General features: G+C 32.5%; 2 protein-coding genes and 1 long non-coding RNA gene across 6 annotated transcripts; 1 reads left to right on the top strand and 2 right to left on the bottom strand.

Moving 5' to 3' along the window:
* Nucleotides 1–1,463: 1,463 nt before the first annotated feature.
* Nucleotides 1,464–13,914, bottom strand: LOC113523385 (sterol regulatory element-binding protein 1). Of its 3 annotated transcripts, none has more exons than XM_026909338.3 (16): nucleotides 13,749–13,914; nucleotides 13,032–13,664; nucleotides 12,174–12,454; nucleotides 11,415–11,645; nucleotides 10,886–11,081; nucleotides 10,428–10,615; nucleotides 9,984–10,171; nucleotides 9,370–9,606; nucleotides 8,392–8,599; nucleotides 7,686–7,821; nucleotides 7,036–7,186; nucleotides 6,243–6,342; nucleotides 5,771–5,848; nucleotides 3,833–3,979; nucleotides 2,668–2,803; nucleotides 1,464–2,103 (listed from the first exon to the last, which is right to left on the bottom strand). In XM_026909338.3, the coding sequence occupies exons 1-16, from the start codon at nucleotides 13,813–13,815 to the stop codon at nucleotides 1,886–1,888; spliced, it is 3,195 nt and encodes a 1,064-aa protein (XP_026765139.2). In that variant the 5' UTR covers nucleotides 13,816–13,914; the 3' UTR covers nucleotides 1,464–1,885. The 3 variants fall into 3 exon arrangements, with proteins under 3 accessions (XP_026765139.2, XP_052751698.1, XP_026765140.2); XM_052895738.1 differs by having other exon boundaries at nucleotides 2,668–2,776; XM_026909339.3 differs by having other exon boundaries at nucleotides 8,392–8,584.
* LOC128200890 (uncharacterized) lies at nucleotides 1,892–2,886 on the top strand. The gene is made up of 2 exons (XR_008252947.1): nucleotides 1,892–2,031; nucleotides 2,679–2,886. It is a non-coding gene; the product is annotated as an uncharacterized LOC128200890 (long non-coding RNA).
* A 1,665-nt stretch (nucleotides 13,915–15,579) lies between the features above and the next one.
* Nucleotides 15,580–20,540, bottom strand: LOC113523513 (uncharacterized). Of its 2 annotated transcripts, none has more exons than XM_031907669.2 (2): nucleotides 20,204–20,540; nucleotides 15,580–18,945 (listed from the first exon to the last, which is right to left on the bottom strand). In XM_031907669.2, exon 2 carries the CDS (start codon nucleotides 18,926–18,928, stop codon nucleotides 17,435–17,437), a length of 1,494 nt encoding a protein of 497 aa, XP_031763529.1. In that variant the 5' UTR covers nucleotides 18,929–18,945; nucleotides 20,204–20,540; the 3' UTR covers nucleotides 15,580–17,434. The 2 variants fall into 2 exon arrangements, with proteins under 2 accessions (XP_031763529.1, XP_031763527.1); XM_031907667.2 differs by lacking the exon at nucleotides 20,204–20,540 and adding an exon at nucleotides 19,627–20,182.
* Nucleotides 20,541–27,048: the final 6,508 nt, after the last annotated feature.

The raw sequence follows: 27,048 nt of genomic DNA, 5'->3' as shown, positions 1-27,048 counted from the left end.
GTATACACTGGTGGGGAACCAGCGAGGGATGATAGATGAAAATGGAAAGGCAGGTCTGCCCAATGTAACGAATACACCTGGAATTTAGCACAATTGTTTCCAAGAGGTACTATGTGGAGGTCGACCTGACAGAGTATATTGCTAGTAATGGGACTGGTAGTCTGTATTATTAAAAATCCATTCCCCCCCCCCTGCCCTCCAATTCATCCTTACACCCTACAAACAGTCACGCACAGTGCATTGTTAAAAGGAGCTGTCCGCCATCAATACTTAGATACTTAGACGGCTACGGTAGGAATCACCTGACTGGACTTATTATTAGGTATAAGTAAAAATAAGAAAAAATATGAAACTTATTGTACATTTATTAGCTGCAGCATAAAAAATTATTTTAATCTTATACAATGACATTTCAAATTTAGTCATAACATCAATATTAGTATAATTTTTTATACTTGCTAAACAGTACTTGTAACTCGTTTTCATTGTGAACATTATCTACATTTACGATTTTAGCCTTGCTTTGCACTTCATAGTCGTAGAATACATAAAAAATACTACGTGATTATAAATATCACACTAAAATATATTTTCCAAATTTTTTGATAAATAAAAACAATTATAGCGTTCTAAACGTCAAAGAAACATAATAAATAAGAATAAACAACTAACTTTTGGCTGCGCCTTAGTTCAACTTCAACAAAATTGGTACAATTTTTAGATTTTAATCTATCATTACGCACAATTATAATAAAGTCAAACAATTGTAGATGAATATAAGAGCAATAAATTTGTATAAAACAAAAAACATGTCTGTTACATAGACATGTTTAAAAATGTATTCTATCTTAAAGTACAATTTATTAGAAATTACATTCATACATTATATTTTGTAATCGAAGTATCTCACATATCACTGGTTTAATTTTATATTATTTTCTCAATGATTTTAAAGTCGCCTTAAATATTATCCATAAAATTTCAAGTAATATATATATATATATATATATATATATATATATATATATATGAATTACGTGAAATAGTATATATATATATATATATATATTATATATATATATATATATTGTAAAAGAAACTACCATTCATATGGTATTTTTTTTTTTACATAATCAACTTCAATTTTAACAATATTAATTGTAACCACACTATAATACACCCTTTCAGTATCGACTTTTCTCTTAAATAGTAAAAGTAACGCAAATTCGCACATACAATAGAACATATATATATATATATATATATATATATATATATATATATATATATATATATATATATATATATATATATATATATATATATATATATATATATATATATATATATATATATATAAAAGCTAACATTCATATGGTAGCTTTTTTACATAATCAACTTCAATTTTAATAAAATGACTTGTAACCGCACTGGAATAAACCCTTTCATAATCGATTTTTCAGTTAAATAGTAAAAACAACGCAAGTTCGCTCATAAACACAGAGATAGAGATTACTGTTAAAAAAAATTAAACACCTAACTACGTCATACATAAAAACACGATAAGCAGTGAACATTTATGTAGGTCATTTATGTTATTTATGTATGTATGCTCGTTAGCACCGTGTTGTAAAATAAAATGTTCTTAAATTTTTCTGGTTATATCATAACCTTTTATTTCTTGTGTTAGGTTGAGTCCGACCAAGCAAGTGCATTCTACTTCTCCTCCTACTTCAATTTTGAAGTACTAACATCATTTCACTATACTCTCAAAACATTGGATCTTTTGTTGTCATTTAATTTAGATGTACTTGATATAAATTTCTGACTCTTTTCTGTGTTCTCTTAGCTCCACCTTAAAGTATACAATATTGTTGATGTTCGATTAAGGCGCTGCGGGTAGCGAGCCGAAAGATTTCATTAGATGGTAGCAGAGTGGCAGCCGACTGCGGTGTCCAATTTTGTGCAGCATAGTGGCAGCCTGTGCAAGCATACCAGCACGCTCGCCCGGCGCCGCTAGCACTGCGGCCGGTAAGTGTTTGCACGCCATATACAATGCTACAGCACGCTCTCCTTCACCACCGCCGCCTTCTAATACACGATCTGTATAAACGAATTATATCATTTATTAGACAAAACAAAACAAATAGCTTATTTATAAAGAAGTCAAACATCTAATAACCGTTTTTTTTTTTAAATATAAACTATATTGCTTTTTTATGATATAAATCCCAATAAATAATAAATAAGATTGTGTTCCACAAAGAAAAATTAGCTTAAATTCTGGCAAAACCAGTCACTTTGATTTCAAAACTTAACCGATTTTTATAAAATATTTATGGGAATAATCTGTAAGTATATCCTTTCAGATAAAAAAAGTACAAATTGGTTTACAACTGACAGACTTATAAGGTAACAAATATAAAAAAAAAAAGAATTGAGAACCTACTTCTTTTTGAAGTCAGTTGAAAAAGTAACTAGAACTAATAAGTTTGTGTAAAATAGGATTAATTTTTATAAATAAGATACTTTATTTTTCTTTTAAAAAGAAAATAAAAGAAAACTTAAGGCGGGTCCGAAACCTCAGAGAAAATATATACAGGTACATATAACAGTTGATGAAATTAATATTGTGATTCATGAAACTAGTTGTGGAGCAGTACTGACCTTTCCCACAGATAATAGAGGGGCGGTTGGAGCGCGGTCGCAGGCTGCCGTCGAGCAACTGCTGCGTGCGGCGAGGCGCCGCGCCAGCCATCATGCGACACACCGCCGACTGCAGGAATACACGCGACGTCATCCACTGCACAAGATAATAATAATAATTTCTTTAATCGACAATAATAGCATGGACAAAAGAATAAAGATCATTGTTATTACTGTTAATTTCGAGACGGACAACTAGTAAAACGGTAGTTCAACTACTGAATGAATTTTAATGAATCTACTATTTATCTGATCTACCCAAGCCCTGGGTCATACAATAAACTTTTACTGCGGAAAAATGTGTAATATGCAAATTTCAAAATCCATCGCGCGAACGTCGATGCAGTCACCATGCAGCAGAAGGCCGGGTAATTAGAGTCTGCAACGCGCGTCATCTCTAGGGTCACAGGTGTTTATAGGATACAGCAGTGGCGTAGCTACCAGAGGGCTAGACAGGGCAGTGCCCCGGGGCCCCAAGCTCAGGGGGCCCCCTCGGACTCTAGACTATCAATTGAATTAGTGAAAATTTCTCCTACATTCGGAATCTAAATAAAGCAGATATTAGTAACGCGACTTTTATAAGGGTAACTTATTTGAAAAAAAATACAGGGAAATTCCTAACTTTTTTTTTATACAACTTAGAACGGCAAACAAGCTGACGACACACCTGATGGAAAGTGGTAACCGTCGCCTATAGACATGAGCAATACCATGTACATAACAGAGTAAACTGTTTCGCCCATGATCCCCCATGCGTTGCCATTCCTGAGGATTCAGGTGTTATTTTTCTGTACCCAGTAAATTTACGCCATATCCCACCCTTCAAACCGAAACACAGTCATACAAATACAACTGCTTTACGGTTGAAACACAAATAGGACAGAGGTACTCAAGTAAACGACTTTTGTACAAAGTCTCCCTCTGGTAACTAGTCTCAAATATCTTTGTTTAATACTTGCGGTGAACTACCCTGTATTCTTTGGCTGGTTTATTGCTTACCCTGGTTACCTAACAACGCCACTGGGCTACGATGGCTCCGTTTACCATCAGACGGGTCGTATGCTTATTTGCCACTATATATGTAATATATAATTAGTGTAAAAAAAAAAATTAAGAAATAATTTACCGGCAAGTTCTGCGAGAGGCGACGCAACGAGTGTAAGTCCCTCTGGAAGCCGCTAAGCTGGGTGTGTGGCGCTGGTGTGTCGCACCCTGCCTCCCAGACGCCCGCGCGAACTTCTAACACCCAGTCGCAACACAATACCTGCATCAACTACAACGAAATACATTATTTGAATGAAGACATTACATTATTAATACTATAAAAATGGAGATGTATGGATTCTTTGTTAATCACAATTCCCCTCTAGGCAAGTAGTAAGCGACAAAATATCCAACTATCTCATTCTATCTCTTGGACTCGCTAGCGATGTCGATACCATCTATGAATTCGTTTGCCTCTTGTCTAAAGGGTCTGAACGGATTTAGTTAAACTGCCATGACTTAATTTCTATATATTTTAAATATAAATATACATACAACAGTACAGTAAGTTGTTAAGAAATAATAAATAATTATATTTTAGAAGCGTGCATCTTTGCAAGCAATAAAATATACAGACATAAAAAAAAATTATGCAACTTTGTTGGTGCATTTAAACTATTTTAGATATCTTTTTTATTAAAAAATCAATTATTAACATAATCCTTACTAATATAATAAAATGGTAACTAGACAATGCCTATGTTCGAGATATTGTAAAATAAAATTATATGATGAGTATATATAAGTAATAATAAGAGCAATAGAAACTAAAACTATTGTCTGTGTGTTTGTTTGTTCGGGTATCACAAAAAACTACTGCACGAAATTGGATGCAATTTCCACAGTTGTATTTGTGAAGGTGTAACTTAAAAACGGTATATGTTTTATTTCAATACGCCATCTAGAAGTGATCTATTATTCTTTATTCTGAAATCGTACAAATAGAGAAAAAAAACTAGTTAAATAAACCAATATTAATAAATAAACCAATATTAAAGGGCTATAAAATTAAAACCGTTATTTCTAAATCTGTTAAAGTAACTTTAGATACAAACGCAAATTGAAATTATCGTAGGGCAAAATTTAAAAGTAGTTATTACATTTTTGCCATTACCTAGGTTAAACATTACAATTCTATAAAGTTGAATGTATGACTTAAATACACCATACAATATAATCTTCAAGAAGAAACATGGATAAAAAATCAAATTACTCATATTCTTAATATCTTCTATCAAATTCGATGAATGTTACTAAAGCGAGATTTGCCTTGTAGTGATATTGCACAAACATGGAAACAAGTGCAATGCAACTACAATGCACTCACGCAATAGCCAACAGTCTTCATGCTCCTTAAATACGACTCGAAAAACAAAATATAAAGTACACAATAAACATTTGACAATTACAATCATAGATAATTAACATGCCAAAACTTATGCAACATGCTCAAAATTAAGTGGAGAGTAAAAATCAAATAAAGATTAAACATACATATATTAGATTATATACATTTCAAAGTCTGCACAAACCAATAAGGTACATACATTTCATAATTATAGTAAAAAAGAAATGTACATGCATTATATCAGTGAGATGAAATTAAAAATCAATTGGAACGATATTTTATCCAAAATTTGTATTTTATTATTATGTATTAACTTTGATCACTAATAATTATCATATAATTATTAATTGGTGTATAATTTCTTAATAGACTTGTCAATCTAAAAAAAATTCATAATATTATAAATTAAATATTCAAAAGTAAAAGAATTCAATGGCATTACAATTGGCTATAGTTATGGATGAAAATATGAAGTTCCAAAGTATTAATTGCTATGATACCTTTACGATTTTATACGCTTATCCCTATTTACATCATATTTTGACAGACAACATAGTGAGCCAAGTATCATGCATTTGCGCTGACAATAAGTAAAAAATATTTTTTTTACTTACAGACCATTTCAAGTTATCATTTTTTTTTTTTAATTAACAGAAAGAGAGAGGTACTTACCAACATGAGTTGTGTTGGTTTTCGACAGCAGTAATACGCCAGTGAATCTGCTAACTTGGTTCCAGCCATATCGCATGCCTATATAAAATAAGTTATTTTGGAGTAATATAGATATATAGGAGTAAAATGTAGCGAAAATAATTGCTTACAAGGACAAAAAGACATCGTCAATTCATAGAAAAACAGAATAGAGCAAAATCCTCAAGAGCATTAATCTTTACTGAATTATAATCTATAAAACATTTCTTAGCAATATTGATTCAATTTAATTATACTGATGATTGAATTTCGGTATGAGTAGCTTTCATCATTATTCCTATTTTATTATTGAATCGAAACTGATACGAGAAGCGACATGTAAGAAGCCAGGAGCAACCATGTATACAGTAATTACCGTTACAATTACCGCTTTCAAACAGATTTATGATTGGTATATAAATATTTAGAAAAAAAAATAGTTAATAAGATGTACCTTGAGTACGGTTTCCGACATCCTCTCAATGGAGTCTTCATCTTGGCACTGCGCAAGGCTCAGCAGTCCACGCCGGCTTTTGTATGCCAAGTGTAGAGCCCTACATATAATAGCACAATAGATATATTTCCAACAACTGTTTATGCTACAAAAGACAATTGTTATTATAATACCAAGTATAAACTATACGCTTGTTTAATAAACAGTAAGACTAGAAATTCTAAATGGTCTCTAGTGTGAGAACATCTTGCTGCAAGAACAAACTACAGCATTATTTTGATTGCCAAATATTATAATATTTTTTAAATCCATAACCAGGATTAATTTTTGTTTAATTTATTACTCTAGTAATTTAAAACATTTATACAATTATGTGAAGTATTTTTATATTATACTATAAAATATATATGTACTGATTGACTGACAAAAACACAGTTTAACATTTTACATACAGCGCTAGTAAAATAATATTTATTTGGTAATAGCACAAGTATTTTTATGTGATTGTACTATATTTTATTAATAACTAAAGAAGAGAAGGTTTCACTCAAGCATAATATTATATTTCATTCTGGAAAAAAATATTTTGCATATCAGATTATACATAAATCACATGGAAAATAATAAAGTAACTTGCTAGCCAGGCAGATATCCTGTCTAAATTCCATTTATTTTTCATTCCCTATCAGACTATTATGACAATTTAATTAACAAAATAATTCTAATTGTTCTCAATGTTTATATTGTTCATTATCAATGAACAATATAAATTTTTATTTATATAGATAATTACCCAGGTAGAGGATCCTCGCAACTGGTAAGTGGCTCAGGTAATATGTCCAGCCGATTACCGAATTCGATTGCTTTGTTGATATCCGCTAGCAGCCATGCGGCGGCCACACCGACTATGTTTGCCCACCATTCCATCACTGGATCCCAGCAACCTACGTAATTAAAAAACAGGTATACAATTTTTATAAAAAACAACGCCATATTAAATATTATATTTTATATGTTCTGCAAAATAAACTCGCCTCGATGTTGAGAATATTAATATAGAACCAACTAAGTTTTAGATTAAAATATAATCAAAAATCATTATAGAATTGGTGAAAAGAATATAGAAATTTCATGATAACACAATGTCTACATATTATTATTATTATCAGCCGTTAATTGTTCACTGCTGAACATAGGCCTTCCTCATATTGCCGGTAGTGGCCAAACAGGCGGATTGGCAACCGCTGTTAGGCTATGATGATATTTTAAGTATTAAAATACATATATATTTATGATAACTAACAACACTGCATGTGTCCTACAAAATATATTCTATTAAACGTACTCACGAGTATATTTTATTGTTTTTAGTATTACTTTTGTATGTGTCTTGGTTCATGTATTAAATTATATTTTTATCATTCACCTAACTAAAATTTATACCATTATGATGTGGTGTATCAGTAGACACGTCGTCTGTAATTAATTTGACCAATTCGAGAACATCGCGTGTATTGCTGCGTTCATCACCGCATAACAGCATCTGGAGACTATTCTGGAGAAGTTCGAGGTGATACGCCTAGAAATAAAAAAGATACAAAAATGATAAAATATTCTCACAAATCTTGCAAAAATATAACATCTTGATATGGAATTTCGTCACCACTCATGCCCCTATACCAAATTAATTTAACCTTTAGATAGACTTTTAGGGTATTTTATATATCTAATGGTTTTTCAGAAGTTTCATAGAAACAGAAAAAATAGCAAGTTTCACTTGTCATTATAATTATCAGTATCAACTAGATACATATATACAACATGCCCATCTCCCTTTGCGGTAGGCAGAAACAATAGGATACCACATTCTCCAAGTCAAACAAACCTCTTTCACTTTATCCACATTTATCAATCTAATATATCTAGAAAGTAGGGATATCTATTTATATATTTACATAATTGCGTGTATTATATCTCCATATGTATTAAAAAACAATAGAATTCTCACCATGCCTCCAAATAAACTGTTTAAAACTGCTCCTCTCCATTAAATGTTATCTGGAGAAGATCGCTATTAACAACAAGAGCATCTATCTATCTCATATAATAAAATAATAAATAATAATAATTTAATATATTAGTGGCTCACCCTCATAGCGTACGCGAGCGGGTCGGTGGGGTTGGGCAGGCGACTGAAGAGTAATGAAGGACGGTGATTGTGGTCGTAGCTCCAGCGGCGCGAGCGCAGGAAACTCTGCGCACGCGTATCACTCGCCCACCGCAAACGCCCCGGGCTCGCGTTCTCACCCGTAATTGCAACGCGACATAAACGCAGATAGTACCTGAACAAACCATAACTAATAAACTAAATAAAAGAGATTGTTAATAATAGGGACTAACAAAACTTGACAGGGAGGAAAGGGATTGTTAGTAATAGAGACTGAGAATCCCATTGCTAGCAATATATCCAATCAGGTCGACCTCCTCGCGGTTCTCCCTGGAAACTATCATGGTTAATTCCTGATGAATTCATCATGATGGGCTAACTGACCTGTTTTCATTCTCATCTATCACCCTTCACTGGTGTTCCGCCAGCGTATCACGGTAGTGCAGGCGAAGTTACCATACTATTTTCACCTATCAAAAAAAAAAACGAAACTTGACAGGGTACATTGCTAGCGATTGTCAATTTCACTTTCATGCGGTCTTCCGTGGAAAGTAGTTAATTCTTGATAAATTTGTCACGATGAGCCCACTAACCCAACTTTTTCCTCACTATCATACATCACAGGTATTCCCCCTGAATATACCAATGCTGCACATGGGATTGTTATTGCACATTATTATTGAAAAATAAAGGTTAGGTATATACTAAGATATAGATAAAGATATACAGCACAGGATAGCAGAAGTTGAGCATCGTAGTAAATTGATTGGGAATCGGTGTGTGGATCGAGCATAGAATACGCCACCCATGGGGGTTGTGAAAGACAATTGAGAAAAGATAAATGGCTACGTCAAAACGCATGACAATTATATTTTGTTTAGCAAACATTTAATTTTATCTATTTCATCTAATAATATTTTGATACCTAAATCGGTACATCTATCAAGTAAAAATTCTCACCCACATAGCCAGTTTCCAATTTTAGGAATATAATCTTTGAAAACCAATGCAGCAGTGACGTAAGTATCAGCGACGAGCAATTTGTTGCTAGTAGCTTCAGCCAAGTTGACGGCTTGCAGTGCCAGCAATACGCTCTCGCCGCGGCCGCTTTGCGAGGACAATACCGAAAGTTGCGCTAGGTGGTGCGAGACGGTCGACACCTCCGTCGCCCAGTGTTGTGTCGCTCTTCTGGCAGGACTTTATGATAATAAAAATTACAACTGTATATACACAATATACATCAATATTAATTTAAGGTTTTATTGTAATACTAACTTATAGGCTAAATTCATAGCTGATATAATAAATAGATTTTTTTACCCTTTACAGGTTTTAAGCTGGCTGCATACTCAGCAAGAACACAGACGTGAAACCCATTGCCAGGCGGCTTATTATAAATTTCTATCTCCAGTTTTCATTATCTTGCATAGTTAAGCTTTATTCCTTTACTTTTTCAGTATTTAAGGGATAAAGAAAAGTGATTACACATTATATACACACAAAGTAACTTATACTGATACACAACCCCAAATAAAAATATAAATTACATGTAGATGTGGTAGATAATAATTTACCTGTCACTCCATATATCACCTGCACGCTGAACAAGATATCGACCAAATGGTAGTCTCTGGAGGACTTGTCTAAGTATTGCAGCCAGCAATGCCGTGTACTTGGTGTGTCCTTGACCATCTGTTTGTACACTTTTGCCACACACAGCCAGCGAGTGATGTAATTCCAATTTTGCATTCTCTAAGTTACCCTGAAAATTATATTCAAGAAAAGTAAACACCACTACATTTTCAGTGACATAACTGACTAAAGAGACTATTTCTATGCTGTATGAGTTACTTTATATAGAAATAAATGCTACTCCTTGTTTAATAATACTCATACTAACATTTATTTATTTAAAATTCCTTAAATTTTAGATTCTAGAATCAATTTTCCAATAATGTCATCTTGTTACTTACTTATAATTAAACATTTTCATAGATTAGAAATTGTATCAAATTTACCTTTTTTAAAAAGTTTTCTGCTTGTCTTTTATGTTTATAAAAAAGCCCAGCTTCTTTGGATTGTGATTTTGGTACAGAATCTCCATATACTAACAATTTCACAAGGCATCCTCCCAGAATTATAAAATTTATTAAATAAATTAAAATTGTATTGAACAACCAAATACTCCAAGACCCATTTGTATATCCTAAAAACAATCAGAAATTACATAAAATACTTTAACAAAACTAGATAAGATTGTATCATATAATCAACAGATATTATGATTGACATAAAAAAATTATATTTAGAATCTATTAAGACTTGACTAGTAAAAAATAAGTCAGCTAACTCAATTGATATTCTCTACCAGTCAACCTTGAGAAGTAGAGACTGCAAGAAATTTCAAAGTAAATAAATGAAATTCAAAAAATTATAAATTAATGCTTAAAAAATAATTATATAGAAATAAATTTACCTATATTATTATCAGATAAAATACGCCTTTGATCGACCCTTGCCGAAAAATCTTGTGATGTAGAATCGGACATAAAACTTCCAAAGAAAGCACTAAACGGATTGAATGCTATTAATCCCACCATAAAAGCACAAAGAGCCAAACGAGAACGATCTCCCATTCCCATTACTATTTTAGAATATTTCTCTGTATCAATCTGTGTAAAAACAAAATCAATTTATTTGTGTAATCATATTTTATATATTTCTTTAAGTGATGTTATTGTTTTAATTTTAAAATATAGAAAAAAAATAAGATAATTGAAAAATATATACTGTTTCAATTGTTCTCTATTAAGAAGTTAATCAAATTGTATAGATTAAAACCATGTACATTTAGTTTTTCACAAAGCAAGCTAGAAATAAGTAAATAATCTCCTAAAGATGTTAGTATCAAAAATCAATCACTTTGTGGCAATAATTACTACAGATTTATATTTAAAAGAAATTTTACTTTTAAATTCATATTAAGAAAAATATGGATAAATTACCTTATAATCTGGTGATGATGGGGAATCACTATCAAGAGCATTTGGAGATGGATATGGTGAAGAGATATCACTGTGCGGTGGAGTGTATCCACCTTCCAGTACTGGCTCTTTCAAACCAGACTTCTGGCATGTGAGTTTGAGTGCCATATTTTCTTGCTTCAATCTAGTATTTTGATTTTGTAGATACTTGATGTAATCTATTGTTTTTCTTAATATTGCTGATTTGTTTAACTGTAAGTTTCAATATATATGTACATTACAATTACAAATAGATCATTTGTTTGGATAAAACTCAAATATAAAAGTACTTTATAATTATAGTTTTTAAGCTTTGTTTATAATGTAACTAACTGCTATTTGTGTATTTAATACAGATAGATAGATACTCTTTATTGTTTCCTCCAAAAGAGTACAGTAATAAACTTATAGACAATTACAATAAATTATCACACTGAGGAAACAGTAAATGATCTTATAGCTAAGTGATCTCTTCCAGGCAACCTTTAGATGGAGAGGAGTAGTTATAAAAATTTGATATACTATATAATTTTACTGCTATATCCCAGCCATCAAATGAAACACTATGTAGCTTCTTAGCAGAAAAACAAATGGGACAAAATAACTGATGAACAGCTTTTATATATAAATTAAAAGTATTTTGAAAACTCTGTTGTCAAGATAAAAATATATACAGAATAAATTACAGATAAAGATATACAGAATAAATCTATAATAGATAAGTTTTTAAACTGCACTTACTTTTGCATCTTCTCCGACTAACATATTCTTGAGTTCTATAATCCTATCATTAATACTGGTCCGATATCTTCTTTCAATAGCATTATGTGCACTTCTCTTCACTTCCTTTACTTTTGGAGTACCTATGTTAGGGGCTTGTGTCAGAGCAATCTTGTCTCCTTCAAGCACAACTGGTATACCTGTTGCTAACAAGGCAGGGCCATTACTGCTTGTGAAAAATGTATGTATAGGTCTATTTTCTGAACCTGACTTTGCATTTGTTATAATATTTTGTGGTGTTCCTAAAAGTTAATATTAATATTAAGAATGTACAATATACATATAAGGTTTAAAAGATTATATATAGTTTTCATTAACAATTAATTGACAATTTTCATGTTAGTTTCTTCTTCTTAGACTCTTAAGTTCTGTGCAAAGATTTTTATTATAATTAAAATTAAATAGTTATTATAAGATAAAATATAAAGGACTATGTATAACCCCAATATAAGCCCAATTGGTTTAAGGTAAAACTATTCTAAATTCTGTAGCAATTTTGATTAGCTATTTATTTACACTTTATTGCATCATTTATAAAAATAATAAAGTTATTTACATTTACAGGTGACTTAGTAACTAGTACACATACTTTTTTCAACCACACAAGATTTATTTATAAATTGTCAAATGTCTAATCATAAATAAACATTTACCAGGACATATAATTGGATGATGTAACATTGCTATTCTATTATTAAATATCTATTATGCACATCAAATTTGACTATAACATAAGGAAAACTTAGCTAAAAATAAAAAAATAATTAGGAATATCTTTTCATAACAGCTGGTTTTACGTAATGGGAAACTGATTGGTACCTTGTACAGGAGCACTTGTGTACATTAATGTTTGTGCTTCAGGGATTATATTAGACTGTAATATTACTGGAGAAAAGTTTGCATCCGTGGTTTTTAAAATTACTGGGGTTATTCCTTTGGTATTGTTTTGTAAAATTAAAGGTTGACCAGACTGCTGTGTTTTACTGGGTTGTTTTGCTTGTGAAACTCCATCCAATTTTAATAATGACCCTCGACCATCTGGAAACTGATGTATACTTCCAGGCGCCAGATTAACATAAAATGGGCTTTGAACAACTTGCTGTACAATCATAGGGGCTTGTGTAGGCACTGAATTCTGTCCATGTTGCGTGACATCAGGCAAGGGAGCACCATCATTCTTGACAGGTACAGAAAACCTATCCTCTTTTATATTAGCATTTTGAATGGGGCTGGATTTCTGATTTTGACCAATCTTCTGTGGAGATTTATTTGTATTCCAATATTGAGAGAATAACGGATTACTCGTGTTGGAATACGGCGATACTTGAGCTTGTGATGGACTATCAGTTCCGATATCTGTGTCAATACTGAGTAAACTTGAATCATTTTCCACAGTTGCTAGTTCAGCCTCAAGTTTTTTCATAAAATCAGAGTCGCAATTGTTGAGGAAGTCTGGAATAATTAAATTATTCTGTAATATTCAATAACACTTCAATCATGATAAAACAAATCACAATTTGAAAACAAAATACCAGCCTTCTATTTCAGCCATATCTCTGCAGTAGAAGCCGTCTGGGCTTAATAATAAGTCTTCCTGCTCCATTTTCACATAAAATATACTTAAATAAAAATAATTGTTATAACAAAATCTTGTTTACGTTTTTTGGCATTTTAAGTTCTTTGACAATCTCCTGATTATGCTTACCAATCAGAAAGCTTAAAAACGTGGTGCGATTTTACGTCACTTATGAACGCATTCTTACAGACAGAAATTTTATTAAAGTACACTCTATCAAATACTCATTTTAAATAAATATTGTACACTTTTTTTACAATATTGTATTATTTATAATAAATAATTATCTTATTTTTACATTTAAAATATATCGTATTAAAAATTGCTAATTGATATTTAGAGCCATCTAACGCTAATTATCTTAAATGTATTAGTATTTCGTCATCAACCCTAAAGATGGCGCTGTTACTAAAATAAAAGACAATGTATTTGTTATCAAAAAATATTTGTATAAAAACAAAGTTTAGCATTTATGCCTAAATTAGGTTGAACCTGTTTTGTAAAAATCATAATATCTGAATTTAAAAATACAAAACTGAAAGAGAAACACGTAAATATAGTCTAAACAGACAAGATATTGAATTATTTTTAAATATACTTGCAGATCCACATTCCGAAATAGAAAAATCTTTCTGTGTTTTTATATCAATGATTCTCTCTATTTTAGCATGTAAAATAACTAATTAAGTTTAGGGTATAAGTATGAATAAAGATTTTTTTAAGAGGGATGCTGCTGCTCATCCTTCGTAATCTCTTAGTCGTCTATGCCGGAACGACACGGCGTTATTGATGACATCAACTTAGGTTAATTTCCCACAATTTGCAAAAATTGTAATTTTTTTTAATTTTTACAAAATATAGGGATAAGTAGGAAACTTAAACATAGTAATTAAAGTAATAAGCCAATTTGGATGTCTAGATTTGGTATATAATGATGGGATATTTTTTTGTAACTAAAAATGTGATACTTGATACTAGCAATCACTTTAATACAATTTTCACCAGTTAAATACATTACCTAGGTTAAAGAAAGTCAGTATATCTAATACTGTCTTACTTATAGAAAACATATCTAATTACGTTCACGTTATTTTTGTATACTGTTGACATTTCAGGATAATGATTATGACAATTCATCCTCCACGCGGTTTCCCCTAGAAATCATCGTGCTGAGTTCCAGGTCTACAAGCTAAATAACTTGCTCCATCCTCACTTATCATCTCTCACTAGAGCTCCGTCAGTGTATACCCTTAGCGCAGGCGCTATTATTTATACCATTTCATGCTCATTCACTAAAAAAATCATAGATGGTGTAACTAAAAATAGGTATAACTAGATTGTTTACCATTTTGATGAATATAACACTCTACTTTGAAGCAAAAGCTATATTTTATACTAGCTATTTCCCGCAGCGTTGCCTGCGTTAATCGATATAATATAAAGTCCTATGTACTAAGGACATAACCTATCCGTTCATTAAATTTTATTCAAATCCATTCAGCTCTTTAACCATGATTCAGTAACAAAAATACAATCTTTATAAAGTTTCACGTTTATAAAATTACTAAAATAGATAGCGTCGCAAGCAAGTAGCAAGTAGTAGTGAGATAGTCTAAACGCATTTAATTTTACTGGTTTGAGGTGGTGCAGAACAGGATCTTGGAAAAAGATAACGGAGACTTTTTGTCCAGCAGTGGGACACCATTGTTTAATAATACAATATATCTTCTTATAACATATTACTGAAAAAGAATAAAAAAAAACATATCCATATTAAACGTTTAATTTATATTTATAACATTATATTATTTGTAAATATAGAGTTCTTATAATATGTAGGTACGAGATAAACATACTCGATTTAAAATAACTCAGGTGTGTCCATACATTAATCAACTACGTAAAGTACATACAATATTTTGCATTCATAACTAAAATGATGAATTATAGTGCACAACAGTATAATTAATAATATATTTATAGGCACAAAAGTGTAGTATATAATAATCACATAACATTGCTTTAACGAAATCGTGAGGTACACTTTAGGATAGGCACTAAAAACAATATGTGCGAATATTTTTCTCACAATTTCTCTTAGAGTCCATAATACAAATATCTGAAACTCATCCGAAACACATTAGCACGAAAGTGCACTACTGGAATGTCCTAACATTAATATTTACTAAAACAAACAAAGGCACAACACAGTGAGACCTCAAAAGTGTAGCTTCTACACACTCAATAGATATGTGATTCAACCTAACTTTACTTTTATGTAGGTACGTTATGCAATGCTAAAATAGACATAAGCTTAGATGTAAATACCTACTCGATCTATGGCATTTTCAAACTAGACTAAAGTAACAAATCAGTCTTCCAATCAATTACAAAATAATAAGTAATGACGTGTTTAACTTAAACAGTATTATAAAATTAACATTATATTTTATTAGAAGTTAACGTATGTAGATATCAAATTAGTACATGGATACAACAGTATTTAAAATATAATGTGGAAGGTAATATATTATTGTTATTTTAGACCGACCACGAAAAATCTGTGCTACTTTTTTAACTTACATAGTATTACTATTCTATATAGTTACAAAGCTTTATAACAATAAAAATATATAATGTTTCTTATTAGAAAGAAATGTAAAGTACTTGTACTTATAAGAAACTAACTTAGTTCAATTGTAATAAGTATAACGGCGAATGGCGACGAACTAGTTTTGTTTACCATAAACTTACGAAAAGACATTGAGCATTTTACTAAGTGATACAATTCATCTCACTTATTCTAATTAGAACGACAGTGCATGTGCTAAATAATTGTAGTAGATATATAACTATTTACTGATGACATAGTGAGCACAACTAGGTGTAACATAAAAATTGTTTATGGCATTTGTTTACAAATTTATAATTTAACCCGTAATATTAGGAATTAAAATGTTATATAACATACTCGTAATAGAGTACGTCGCTATTCGCATCATATGGACATGAGCGTCACGCGTCACACAATCCTTGCTATATTCAGATACACCTGCTGTAGACTGTTTCAAGTTATGGCATAATGCGACGCGTAGGACTAGAGTTAAATTGTAGCGAGCGTGAGGTAGTAGCGGCGTTTCAGTCTATAAACATCACAGTCGCGGACAACAAATTGCACAATAACTCGTCTAGGCGGACCCGGTCGAGGCGCGGCGGCGTGGCCGGCGCTACCTTCCTGCCCTTCGGCCCTATAAAGTTACCGCTCCAACTAACACAACATTACATTCTAATTAAAGCTAACCTATTTTGCTATTTCATTAACAAAGACATAAATGTTATAAAACAAAAAAAAAAAATAAAGAAGAGAATAAACAAAAATAAAATCACAAAGGGGCACGTTTTTACCGTCAAACGGAAATTTTATTTCGTTATCAGGTTTCAATGGTGCAAGGAAAATAAATAGAAAAGAATAGGGGTAGAATAAAAGTGGCCGCGGGGCCCATTGCAATCGCCCGGCCGAAACGCCAGGTCAGCGTGGCGTGCGCGCGCGGCGCGTCCTACCAGTAGCCTAATAAATGTCTTATTCCTAACTTTGTACGCCTAAGTCAGTCTTTTTGAATAATTATTTTCAATTTTCTATTGTTGTTCAATCTCTTTCACTACTGCAATCTAATGCAAAATTACGAGGTGGAACAATGACTCCAGAAGGAGTATCGACATCTCGACGACGCGATACTGAGAGATCTTCGACGTGGTCATCATCAAGAGGCGGAGACCGTGGCGATTGTGGTGCTGATCGAGGTGGCGTTCTCGGAGTTAATGCTGCGTGGGCGGCAGCAGCTAATGCCATGGCGTGCAAAGCTTCCCGACCACCATCTCGCGTAGCGCCTTCTAATGCTTGTTGCAAGAAAGATGGATCGATAAGAGGTGCAGTTGGAGCTCCATCGTCTCCACCACCAGTGCCACTAAGTCCATAAGGAAATGCAGCACCATTCGTTTCTCTCTTTACACCGCGACTCATAGGGCGGCTTGTTGTGATACCAAGTTTCTTTACTTTATCATATAATGTACGTGAGGGAACGCCATATTTACGTGATGCTTGTAGAGCACTCATTCCATTTCTTACGCATTCGATAGCTGACATGATATCTGACCTAGTGTATTGTTTATACCGTTTCCATTCTGGTTTTTGTTGCGGTGGAACATAAGGAGCTAATCCTGTTCGTACATCTTGTTGGAAATTGGATGGCGGTGAGGAGGGATGAAAATTCCGATTGTTTTCTTCTTCAAATGAACGCTCTGTGTATGGAGAATGGGCATCTTCTGAGCGATCTGATCTATTATAATGAGGAGAAGACGCTCTTGATGATAATCTACGAGGTCGGTAATCAAAGGCGCGTTGAGGACTAGGAGCTCGGTCAGATTCATGGGCTGATCCATTGGAGTGTAGACGTGGTGGTACATGTTGGTTAACTGGATGACAAACTAGAGATATAGGTTGAGACGAGTCCACTGAAGCTGTTTGAGCAAGGACATTTCTTAATATAGGAGTGTCACGTGTAGCCAACATACTTGAAAGCTTTTTACGTTTCAAAGGATTCATGTCAACAGATTCATAAGCAGCTGATAGTGCAGGAACAGTTGGCATAGGAGGCCAGCGAGAAGCCGCTGCGGGTACGGGTGGCGATACACTAGATGGCGCCGCAGGTACCACACGTGGAGGAGAAGAAGCTGGAGTGCGCTCATTAGCTCCAGGACGTCGACGTAGCTCTGTCATATCAAAAAGTCCTTTTACTTCCAGTTGCTCTGCAACCTTCATGATACGAGGTATTTGCGCTTGTGTTACGTTTACTTCTCCTGTATACATATATTCCAGGAGAGCACGCATTTCGAAGTCTTTTACACCAGGGAATAAAATACTACAATGATCCATTGGAACATCTGCCAATATGGATTGAAAGTATGGAGAATTTGCAGCCAACACGACTCTATGAGCCTTAAAAGTGACTTGTTCGTCAACCACTAACGTACAATCAACGTACGTCTCTACTTTAATCAATGCCTCGAGGATTTCTACTAAATTTGTTTTGTGATGATTCCATTTCAGGCAAAAAGTTTGTTGACCTTCGCTGCTACCCATTTTTCTTAGTTGAGCTTCTGTGAACAAAAGAAATATTATAAACGTTATTATTTTGTCTTAATTACTTCAAAGTTGAGATTTAATTATTATTACATAAGTTTGGGCACAATTTTTATATGATGAAAAAAACAATATAAACACAGTATTTATTATACATAGTTTTATTAATAAATTAATTTTATAAAGAATAATTTGATAAATGATGAAGTCATTTATTAAATTAATTAAATAATAGTACTACATAGGTACGTATTACTTGAAATAAACAACTGTATGAGTGTAATCCCAACATATTGTTCATAACTAAATAAGTAGTTAAATACATATATAACTAAATAGTTTTTTTTTGTATTTTTTTTATGAATATTTATTATCTAATTCATCTTTAAATTTTTAATCTGACAAGATTCAATTATAAAAAATATAGCATGCAGTTATGTCACATTAATAACTTTTACTTAGGTAATATCTTTTATACATACATAATTTCATTAATTTACTTTAAATTTTTTTTATTTACTTTAAAGCACAAATAGTAATTTGTTTTTAGTGATGTAAATATTTTAATTGTCTATTTATATCTTGAGACGTCTATTACGCGCGATAATTATAGCATTAATATTAATCACTATTTAAGATACAATTAAATGTTTTAGTTAAACCGCATAAACATGTTTGAAAATAGACCTATTACGTACCAGGTAAGATCTCGAAGCATGTAGAGGCGGGATACATTGTAGAGTTAGTTCGTCAGTCCCCGCCAGCAAGCACATATGATTATTAACAATTCGTGAATCCGCACAAAGTTCGCGTGCAAGTAGCGCCGCGAGCGATCGTCAGAACGTACCGTGTGTGCACTGTGTGTGCACGCCGCTCTACTGCGGACGTACGGCACGGTGTACCGTCGCTGTTCGACTGCACCGCCCTTCCCCATTTACATATTACGCTCCGGAGCCCTTCCTCACTGCAAAATTGACTTTTTACCTTTTATTCAGCAGGTACATCGAACTTGGGGGGCTGATGAAAGCGAATGTGCCGGTGTCCCTTCTTTTATAAAATCCATCAAGTCGAAATCATGCAAACATGCCATGTTTGGATCTTGTTCACTACATTCTAAAGTTTAAATTCAACTAGCAAACTCAAAATAAAATTCTAAGAACAAAATCCAAACTTTTGAATTACGTTACGCAAAAAAACTTTTCAGGTTGTCTACGATGCTACGGGGCGTAGAACCTCTACGAGTCTCTCAGATTTTATAAATATTGAAAAACTCACCCTTTTATTGAAAATCCAAAATTTACACTTGGGTATTATTCGTAAGAAAAATGTTCAGGTCTTCGGGGAACTCATGAGAATAAACGCACTTGCACTTAAAGTTCGTAGTAGTACGGGGTTGTTTCGCGCGGATGGGCGAACAAATACGCCCTATGAGGGGGCGGCGTGCTCTTACGAGCGTCTGGCAATGACTGTTGGATTGTTGCAGGCGGCGGCGCTGTCGCGGCCCGTTCTCCGCCATCGCCGCCGCCGCCGCGCCCCGCTTTCCGCACCTCCTGCGTGCGCTTTTTACGCATGCTGCGTGCCGGAGTGCAGTGCAATTGCTTGCGGGCCAGAGGGTGCGGGACGGAGTGCGCGGCGCGCCCGACGAATTGCAGCGCGCTGAGGGCGTTTGCATCTGTGTGCGTATGCGCATCATATGTTACTCATATGAATGTATTGGTATGCCGCGAACGCGCCATAGCGTCGAGACGATAGTAGAATAAAGCCGATTTAGGCTTATAAAAAATGTTGCTTCGTCTTAGTATCGCCGTCCCTTTGTATGCTAACGCTGAACTTCGCATCGCATCGTGCCAACGAAAACAACAATTCTGTTAGTTTGCTTTGATAACAATTAACATAAAAATCGAATTAATATGCGTCGTTGCATTTACATTAGATAAATGGACTTTGAAATGAATAAAATTTCGTGCAAGTTTTTTAAATATAGGTAGATATCTAAGTACATACTTATATGATTTTAAATTAGTATTATTAGAATCCCAATATTACCTAACCTACCCTAGTATTAGGTAGCCTTACAATAACTATACTCGTATGTAATTACAATCCTATATACTTACTAACAACCGCCAGCCACGTAAACTAAATCCCCTTATTATCGTTGATAGATATACCTAGTAATTTTCTTATTCAGATTCAAGGTCTCACTGAAGGAAATTGAGGAAATTGAATATTTAGATGAACGTAAAGTGTAGATAAATTATGGAATTGAGAATATTTCTGAAATAGCTATGCAGTAAATTTGTCTGTGTTACTTAATTATTTTAAAAACATTCAGTTGTAAACTATATAAAACCCTTAATGTAAAAACTTTTATGAGATTCATTCAGTCATTGATTATTATATTATTCTATATTCTATATTCTATTTAATATTAATTATATAAAAATATTACATATTCCACTTTAGATAGATTTATTTAGCACTAGCGGCTCGCCCCGGCTTTACATACATTTTTGAAAATAAAATATAGTCTATGTTAAAATATCTACTCGCTGATATCATAGCTTTCTAAAGGTGAAAGAATTTTTTAAAACCGGTTAGGTAGTTTTTGAGTTCAAATCTTTCGTCTTTATAATATTATTATTACTATTTAGATTTATAAGCAGATAAGTATTTATGTTGAAAAACAAATCAGAGCAAATTTACTTAAGTTAAACTGAAATTTACATAAACTGCTTGCCGAACTAAACTACTTATTATTCTGTATTTCATTTAAAATAAAAATTCTAATGTAAAACAAAACAGATTGTTGTTCGCCTTCGCACTCCGCATGAATCGCCCCAAAAATTCAAAAAGTACGTGAACAAACGCCAGCAAACGGGGTCATTGACACATGCCTGCGTAGGGAACGCCAAAATAGCGCGAAATGCACTCAAAAATAGATCAAGCTGTGTGCAATATTTTTTGTTAGGCGGAGTTTGTGTTTCCGTCAATACCGAAGAATGTGATTTCGTTTAAACCATATTGTGAGACTTGTTTGAACTATAATAAAAAACATATATATACAACACATATCTACGTACATATCTATTTTTATTATGTGTGTTTTAGTTAGGTAAAAATCTATAGAAATGTATTATATTACGACAAAGTACCTTGTAATTATTAGATAAATAAGTAGCAGATTCATAAGCCAAACATACCTAGTATCATAAAAATACTTCGAAACCTTTTTTATTCGATTTCTGAACGTCGATATGCAGATAAGACATCATGCAATGATCATGCAGAGATAATGTGATAAATGCAAACAAAAATATTCAGTTAGTCTCTAGATATTTACTGAGTATTTGTGTAAGTATAAAATTTTCCCAGTTAGGTACGAAGACAATGTCAATAGATTGAACTCATTGTTGGCGAAGCGTCAATCATAATAATCGACCCTAACAATTAACGATATACGGGACATACGAATTGTCACCAAATCAATAGAAGATAAAGGGTAATTGCGGTTCTATCAACATGTTAATATCTTGAAAAAATCTTCTACGATTACTAAGAGAGTTGAAATAGCGGTTCAGTTATGTAAAGAAAAAATCAGACTGACGAAGAGAAAAACATTAAGAGACAGATTTTTTTTTACTATACTATGTTTGTTGACTAATTTATGCTATGTTTGTTTATACTATGTTGACTTCATATGACAAATATTTTTTTATATATAGAGATGTCAATAGACTAGACTACGTTCATATATAAAAAAACTATTTAAACAAAACAAATAAAAAGATATGCTATTATCTATATCTATCTCAAATTATTTATAAACAGTTGCACTGATTTTGTTATAAAATATTGGTAATAAAAAACCATATAGGCAACTAGACAACTATTGACAAAACCCCTCTTTATGGTATGATGGCTACAGCTGGAATTCTAAGAGAAATCCTACCACATTAAAAAATAAAAATTATTAGACTAAAAAAGTTCACAAATTATAAAATAGAAAATGTTATTAAAAAATCACGTAGACAGTCTCACTACAGACTTGTTTTCAGTAAATTTCGTGAGAAAATTTACTGGCTAAATACGAATTCCATTGCAGAAAAACAATGGCAGCAAATGTCAAAACCGCTTTCGTCAGTAAAGAGCCCTCAACACTCAAGTACCTACATACATTTGCATACTATCGATGACGGCTCGCTTGCCAAGTGCCGCCTTAATAATAAATATGCGTAACAGTAGTCATGTGCATGGGAATATTTCGCAGCAAATACATATCTATCATTAGCCAATTATAGTTTTTAAAATTGTATAAATATTCAAGTTTTGTTGATGGTTCAAATGTATGAAAATAACAATAATTGACAATGTAATTAGATAAACGAGCATAACTGCTATTTAACCCTATGATAACTGGTTTGGACAGACAGTTATGAAACTGTGATTTGCAATATCTATTACATCTAATCTAACACTGTTGTCGTCATATCGGCGGTCATACAACCGTTATTTGATGATAATTTGGGTACAATACCGGAAATTCGAATGCAAATGTACTATTGTCAATACTCTTAACATCCGTGACCTTTGGTTTGGTTGTTTAGTAAGTAGTTAATATTAAAATTCGCATGCTTCAGTTTAATTCTAGAGACAATAGGATATTACGATTGCGCAGTATGGTCGTATTTTTTATTTAAACACATTGTTTATACAGATATAAATTTCGGCGACAATTAGGGAACAATGGAACCGCGATGTATAAAAGTTGCATTATGCTAATACCAGCATAAACAGCGACACAACGCGACCTATCTATCCCACGGAGCACGCGCAGCAAAAACAGCTAAGCGGGTGGGGGTTAGTTAAAAAAAATACTAATAAAAAAGCAATAATACGATCCCGCATGGCGGCTTGTTGAATTTAGAAATTGACAAGACTGATGAAGCATAAACAAGGGATAATATGATCAATATATTGGCTATTATTGTCTAAATTATACTTCAGCAATGTGAAATAATTAAGTAAATGTGTTTGTATCTATAATTACTACTGTAATCTTTTGGAGGAAACAATAAAGAGTATCTATCTATCTAAATTTACTTATTATAATGATTATTATAATTTTTAATAATAATGTAATAAAGTATATGTATATATATATATATATATATATATATATATATATATATATATATATATATATATATATATATATATATATATATATATATATATATATATATATATATATATATATATTTTATCTGATATGACCTCACGAAGTTAAAATTGTAATTACAATATGTTTAACTAGGTATACGCTAAAAATTTTATCATGAGTATGTTTAAATATGTTTTTTTTATACAACTTAGAATGGCAAACAATCTGACGGTCCACCTGATGGAAAGTGGTAACCGTCGCCTATAGACATGAACAATACCATGGACATAACAGAGTATACTGTTTCGCCCATGATACCCCCATGCGTTGCCATTACTGAGGACTCAGATGTTATTCCTCTGTACCCAGTAAATTCGCGCCATATCCCACCCTTCAAACCGAAACACAGCCATGCAAACACAACTGCTTCATGGTAGAAACACGAATGGGACAGAGGTACCCAGCAATCGACTTTTGTACAAAGTCTCCCTCTGGTATGTTTAAATAAATAAATACTTAAAAGATAAAATAATAAATTTCCAAGAAATATCAGATAGAATCGCCTTACTCAATATATATCTAACAGAATCTAAACAACATTGATCGATTATTTAAGTACATGCACCAGGAGAGAAAGATACAAAAATTGCGAATGATAGATTTTACAGAGATATGACTGAGTTGATGCAAAATAAGAAAAAGAACATAATCATCATGGGAGATTTCAATGCTAAAGTTGGTAGCAAATCAAACAAAGATGAATTTGTTTTTTCAAAAAACGTAAATCGAGAAAGTAGACATGGCTAGCACCAAACGGCAGAAATAAAAATGCAATTGAATTCATACTTACAAATCAAAAACATATATTTGAAAATATTGAAGTACTAAATAAACTAAATTTTAATACGGATCATAGAATGGTAAGAGGAGTTATATTATACAATGCATAAATAACAAATCAAGAAAATATATTTTAAACTCAACCATGAATAAGACAAGAACATCGTCAGTACCACCAAACGTTCTATGTGATTTACAAAATACATTAAAAAAAGTCAAAGAGGAAACAAAAACATTACAAGAAAAGTATAATTTTTTGGAAAGGGAACTGCTAAACATAAATAAATCGAGTACTGAAAAAGAGAAGATAAATAAGTTAGGGGAAGAAACGTTACAATTAATGAAAGAGAGAAATAAAATGTTACACCGACGAAAAGATAACAAACAAAATATCGCAACTATTAGTAAAAAAATTTAAGAATCTATACGAAAACATAGAAAAGCAGAAAGAATCAATGTATTAAATGAACATATAGAAAAGACAGGCGGAATTAGGAAAGGTCTAAAACAGCTAAATGGATGAAAACTAAAAATAAGAAGAAAAACGAGAAACTGACGACAAAAAGATTATCTATAGCAAAAGCAGTGGCAGAATTCTATAAGGAATTATACACAGATCCAGACAGAACAAAGCTAACAGAAGAAGAGAAAGAAATTTGCAAAGAAGAAATACGTTGTATATTAGAATCTGAAGTTATAAAGGCTATAAAATCAGAAACAAGTGGGAAAGTTCCTGGAGATGATAAAATATCTAACGAAGTATTAAAACAGACTCTACCCGTGATATACAAGTATGTGACCCATCTATTTAATGAAGTATCTGAAAAAATACCCACTCAATGGACGAAATCAATCATCATCCTATTACATAAAAAGGGAGACAAAAATGAAATAAATAATTACAGACCTATAAGACTTATGTCCAATTTGTACAAAGCATTTTCTAAAATCATACTCGGGCGAATATCAAAACACCTTGAAGAAAACCAACCGAGAGAACAAGCGGGATTTCGAGCCGATTATTATACTATCGACCATATCCATGTAGTGAAGCAAGTAATCGAAAAACTAAACAAATACGGACAACTATATTATATGGCATTCGTCGATTATAATAAGGCTTTCGATTCACTAAGTCATACCTACATGCGGAAAACACTAGAAAATCAAGGCGTAGAAAGTAAATACATAAGAATTATATAAGAAGAGATATACAGAAACATCAACAGTCCAACTTGAACAACAAGGTAAAGAGTTTAGAATTCAAAAAGGCGTAAGGCAAGGCGATCCACTTTCCCCAAAACTTTTTATAGCTGTACTAGAAGATGTTTTCAGGAATTTAAACTGGGAACATTTTGGAATTAATATAAATGGAGTAAACCTAAATCACTTAAGATTTGCCGATGATATTGTGATTTTTGCAACGAAACCAGCAATACTACAGAATATGCTCCAACAATTAGATTTAGAAAGCAGGAAAGCAGGTTTATCAATGAATCCAAAGAAAACTAAAGTAATGACGAATGCTGAAGGAGTCAATATAAGAACAGGACAAGAAGAATATGTAATAATATATATATATATATATATATATATATATATATATATATATATATATATTTAAGGCAACTAATTTCAATAAAAGACCAGTATTCTAAAGAAATAGATAGAAGAATAATTAACACTTGGAAACGGTACTGGTCTTTAAAAGAAATAGTTAAAAATGAAGAAATTCCTATGGCAATAAAAAGCAAATTATATAACACATGTATTCTACCATGTCTTACACATGTATGTCAAACTTGGCCTGCTAAGAACAAAGATAACCAAAAACTTGTACGAGTAGTTTGTCAGCGCAACATGGAACGAAGTATGCTAAACATCAGACTAAGAGATCGATGGACAACTTCAAAAATAAGTGTTACAAAAAATAAGAAAACTTAAATGGAATTGGACTGGACATATAATGAGAACCAACAAAGAAAAATGGACGAAGGATGTAATAGAATGGTATCCTAGAAATGGGAAAAGACAACGAGGAGGGCAAATCAAAAGATGGGAGGACGATTTACCTAAAGGATGGAGTAAGTCATCTAGGGGTACAGGAAAGTGGAAG

This window comes from Galleria mellonella, unplaced genomic scaffold, assembly GCF_026898425.1.
Source record: "Galleria mellonella isolate WM207_F2 unplaced genomic scaffold, CSIRO_AGI_GalMel_v1 utg310, whole genome shotgun sequence".
NCBI lineage: Eukaryota > Metazoa > Arthropoda > Insecta > Lepidoptera > Pyralidae > Galleria > Galleria mellonella.
This window is presented reverse-complemented; position numbering and strand designations above follow the sequence as displayed.